Source organism: Lepus europaeus, chromosome 3, assembly GCF_033115175.1.
Source record: "Lepus europaeus isolate LE1 chromosome 3, mLepTim1.pri, whole genome shotgun sequence".
Classification (NCBI taxonomy): Eukaryota; Metazoa; Chordata; class Mammalia; order Lagomorpha; family Leporidae; genus Lepus; species Lepus europaeus.
The window spans coordinates 27,611,752-27,616,144 of NC_084829.1; the positions used below are offsets into that span (position 1 = coordinate 27,611,752).

Sequence of the window (4,393 nt, forward strand, 5' to 3'; positions counted from 1 at the left end):
AACAAATTGAGATTTTATGCTTAGAAATACAGGCCACACGACCAAGATGAGGTTTTGTGTTTTGGAAAATGAAATGTAACCCATTTGTAGCAGGGACAGATTTCAACACCCTCCAAACCTGTGTGACTACAATTTTCTGGTTAATTCCATCAGAATTCCACAGCCAGTTGCCTGGGAGGGGTGGATGAAACTGGAAAACTCTGGTTTCTTATGAATAAATGAAGCCCAATATCGCTAAGGATTCTTTGATTCCTTTGCTTTTTCACACTATTTTTATTTATCATGGTTTGTAATGAATTGGACGATGTTACCTTTTGTTTTGCAGCTGGAATATGCAGTTCAGGGCACAGGAGGAATGGTCATTTTCCATCTGGGTCCAAGTTTTGGCTTGCTCCAATTCTAGCTTTCTGTCATTGTTTTGGGTGCCTCAACTGATTTTCATTTATTTATCAGCAATTTCCTACATTTTTCTTGCTCTAATTTCAATTTGACTTCTCCTTCCCTGCATTTGGTATTCTGATGCATAAAAACAACAGTTTAGAGAGGGTATCCATTATGATCTAAAAAAAAACCAACAAATTGGCATTTTATGCTTAGAAATCTACAGGCAACATGACCAAGAATAGTTTGTGTTTTGGAAAATGAAATGTAACCCATTTTTACAAGGCACAGTTTTAATTCCCTCAACAATGAGTGTGCCTGGGATTTTCTGGTTAATTGCATCAGAATTCCATAGCCAGTCAGCTGGGAGGATTGGTTGAAACCATAAAAATCCAGTTTACTAGTGTCTAAATCAAAGCCAATATCGCTAGGGATTGTTGGATTTCTTTGCTTTTGTTCAGACTTTTCTTATTTACCATGGTTGGTAATGAATTGGATGAGGTTACCTTTTGTTTTGAGGCTGGAATATGGAGTTCAGGGCATGGAAGGAATGGTCATTTTCAATCAGGGCACAGGTTTGGCTTGTTCCAATTATCGCTTTCTTTCATTGTTTCCGGTGCTTTATCTGATTTTTGTTTCTTTATTGGTAATTTCCTAATTTTTTGGGGTCTGAGTTTGTTTTGCCTTCTTCCTTCCCTGCATTTTGTATTCTGATGCATAAAAACAACAGTTTAGACAGAGTATCCCATAGGGTATAAAAAAAAATGGAACAAATTGGGATTTTAGGTTTCAAAATCTACAGGCAACACGACCAACGTGATTTTTTATGTTTTTGAAAATGAAATGTAAACTATTTGTACAAAGGACAAATTTTAATACCCAACAAAAGGAATGTGACTGCGATTTTCTGGTTAATTCCATCAGAATTCCACAGCCAGTCAGCTGGGAGGATTGGATGAAAGCAAAAAAATCTGGTTTACTAGTGTCTAAATCAAGCCCAATATCACTAAGGACTCTTTGATTTCTTTGCATTTATTCACACTTTTCTTATTTACCATGGTTTGTAATGAATTGGATTATGTTACCTTTTGTTTTGAGGCTGGAATATGGAGTTCTAGACACAGGAGGAATGGTCTTTTTCATTCAGAGCACAGGTTTTGGCTTGCTCCAATTCTCACTTTCTTTCATTGTTTTGGTGCCTCAGCCAATTTTCGTTGTTTATCGGCAATTTCCTAACTTTTTTGTGGTCTGAGTTTGTTTTGCCTTCTTCCTTCCCTACATTTTGTATTCTGATGCAATAAAAACAATAGTTTGGACAGAGTATCCATTATGATATAGAAAACAGAACAAAATGACATTTTATGCTTAAAAAACTGCAGGCAACATGACCAAGATGAGGTTTTGTTTTTTTGAAAATGAAATGTAACACATTTGTAGAAGGGACAGATTTTTATTCCCTCCAAATCAAGTGTGACTCTGATTTTCTGGTTAATTCCATCACAATTCCACAGCCAGTCAGCTGGGAGGGATGGATGAAACAGGAAATATCCGGTATACTTGTGACTAAATGAAGCCCAATATTGCTAAGGACACTTTGATTTCTTTGTTTTTTTCATACTTTTCTTTTTGATCATGGTTTGTAATGAATTGTACTATGTTACCTCTAGTATTGAGGCTGGAAATTGGAGTTCAGGACATGGGGTGTTGGTCTTTTTCAATCAGGGCACAGGTTTTAGCTTGCTCCAATTCTAGGGTGTTTTCATTTTTTTGGGTTCCTCAGCTGATTTTTGGTATCTTTATAGGCAATTTAAAACTTTTTCTGGGTCTGAGTTTATTTTGCCTTCTTCTTTCACTGCACTTTGTATTCCATTGCAATAAATAAAAACAGTGTAGACAGAGAATCTATGAAAAAAGAAAAAAATGGTGTTTTATGCTTAGAAATCTACAGGCAACATGACCAAGATGAGTTTTTGTGTTTTTAAAAAGAAATGTAACCCTTTTGTAGAAGGGACAGATTTTAATATCCTCCAAAAAGAGTGTGGCTGCAATTTTCTGGTTAATTCAATCAGAATTCCACAATAAGTCGGCTGGGAAGAGGTGGATAAAACCAGAAACATATGGTTTACTTGTGACCAAATCAAGCCCAATATCGCTAAGGACTCTTTGATTTCTTTGTGTTTTTTTTTTCACACTTTTCTCATTTATCATTGTAATGAATTGTTACATGTTACCTTTTGTTTTCCGGCTGGAGTATGAAGTTCATAGCACAGAAGGAATGGTCTTTTTCCATAAGTCACAGATTTTGGCTTCTCCAGTTCTAGCTTTCTTTCATTGTTTTGGGTGCCTCCGCAGATTTTTGGTTTCTTATCTGCAATTTCTTTTTTTAATTTAATGAATATAAATTTCCAAAGTACAGCTTATGGATTACAAAGGCTTCCCCCCCAAGACTTCCCCCCAACCCGCAACCCTCCCCTTTCCCACTCGCTGTCCCCTTCCATTCCCATCAAGATTCATTTTCAATTCTCTTTATATACAGAAAAATCAGTTTAGTATTTATAAAGATTTCAACAGTTTGCCATCACATAGTAACACATTGTGAAAAAATACTTCTGGAGTACTAGTTATAGAATTAAATAACAGTGTAGATAACATTAATGACAGAGATCATGCATCATATTTTTTTAAAAAGATTGATTACTTTTCTATGTAATTTCCAATTTAACACCAAGGTTTTTTTTTTTTCATTTTCAATTATCTCTATATACAGAAGATCGCTTCAGTATATACTAAGTAAAGATTTCATCAGTTGGCACCCACACATAACCACAAAGTGTAAAAATACTGTTTCAGTACAAGCTGTGTCATTACTTCACCTTGGACAACCTATTAAGGACAGATCCCACATGGGACGTAAGTACACAGTGACTCCTGATGTTGATTTAACACTTTAACACTAGTGAGATGGCATTGGTACATGCCACCTTGATGGGATTCAATTGGAATCCCCTAGTATGTTTCTAACTCTACTGTTTGGGGCAAGTCAGCCTGTGCATGTTCCAAACCTTACATCTCTTCCCTCTGTTATTCCCACATGATTGGCATAGTGACGGCTAAATCTGGAGATATATTCAAAGTTGACGTTGGAAGGAGTGAGCCAGCTTCTTTGTCTTACTTGGCATTTGAAGGTGCAACGAAAAGAAACAGACCTAATGTGCAGGTTGGCGATCTCATCTATGGCCAGTTTGTGGTTGCTAATAAAGATATGGAACCAGAGATGGTCTGCATTGACAGCTGTGGACGAGCCAACGGGATGGGTGTGATTGGACAAGACGGGCTGCTTTTTAAAGTGACTTTAGGCTTAATTAGAAAGCTGTTAGCTCCGGATTGTGAGATCATACAGGAAGTGGGAAAACTCTATCCACTGGAGATTGTATTTGGAATGAATGAAAGAATATGGTTTAAGGCCAAGACCATTCAACAGACATTAATTTTAGCAAACGTTTTAGAAACTTGTGAACATATGACAGCGGATCAAAGGAAACAGATCTTCTCCAGATTGGCAGAAAGTTGATGTATGTGGACTTTTTTAATGGATCAGTTGAGCCAAGAGACTGTGGGTTTCCTGGGGGAAACTTTTTTCAGGTAAACCTCTTGTTAAATCTTCAGAAGAAAAGATGTAAATGTATATTGTCTTATTAGAGTCCTAAGTATTTTTGTAAGAAAGTTACTGGTTTTTACTCATGCTCTATTGGTGAGAATAACTATAAAATTGTAACTTTATTGTTCTGTACAATAAAGTTTACTAAAAAGTAAAAAAAAGGATCATTTTTTCAGTTAAGTATCAACACTTTAGAAGGAACATATTTTAATACACTCCAAAATGAGTGTGACTGCGATTTTCTGGTTAATTCCATCAGAATTCCACAGCCAGTTGGCTGGGAGGGGTGGATAAAACCAGAAACATCTGGTTTACTCATGACTAATTCAAGCCCAATATCGCTAAGTATTCTTT

The 4,393-nt window shown here is 36.3% G+C and overlaps 1 protein-coding gene across 1 annotated transcript; it reads left to right on the plus strand.

Moving 5' to 3' along the window:
- The first annotated feature begins 3,472 nt into the window (after positions 1-3,472).
- LOC133756779 (exosome complex component RRP40-like) lies at positions 3,473-4,095 on the plus strand. The gene has a single exon (XM_062187375.1). The coding sequence runs from the start codon at positions 3,473-3,475 to the stop codon at positions 3,950-3,952; it is 480 nt and encodes a 159-aa protein (XP_062043359.1). The 3' UTR covers positions 3,953-4,095.
- The last annotated feature ends 298 nt before the right edge of the window (positions 4,096-4,393 follow it).

What these genes read in the sequence shown, in the direction of transcription:
- LOC133756779 (XM_062187375.1), top strand. Translation starts at nt 3,473, where the DNA reads ATGATTGGCATAGTGACGGCTAAATCTGGAGATATATTCAAAGTTGAC.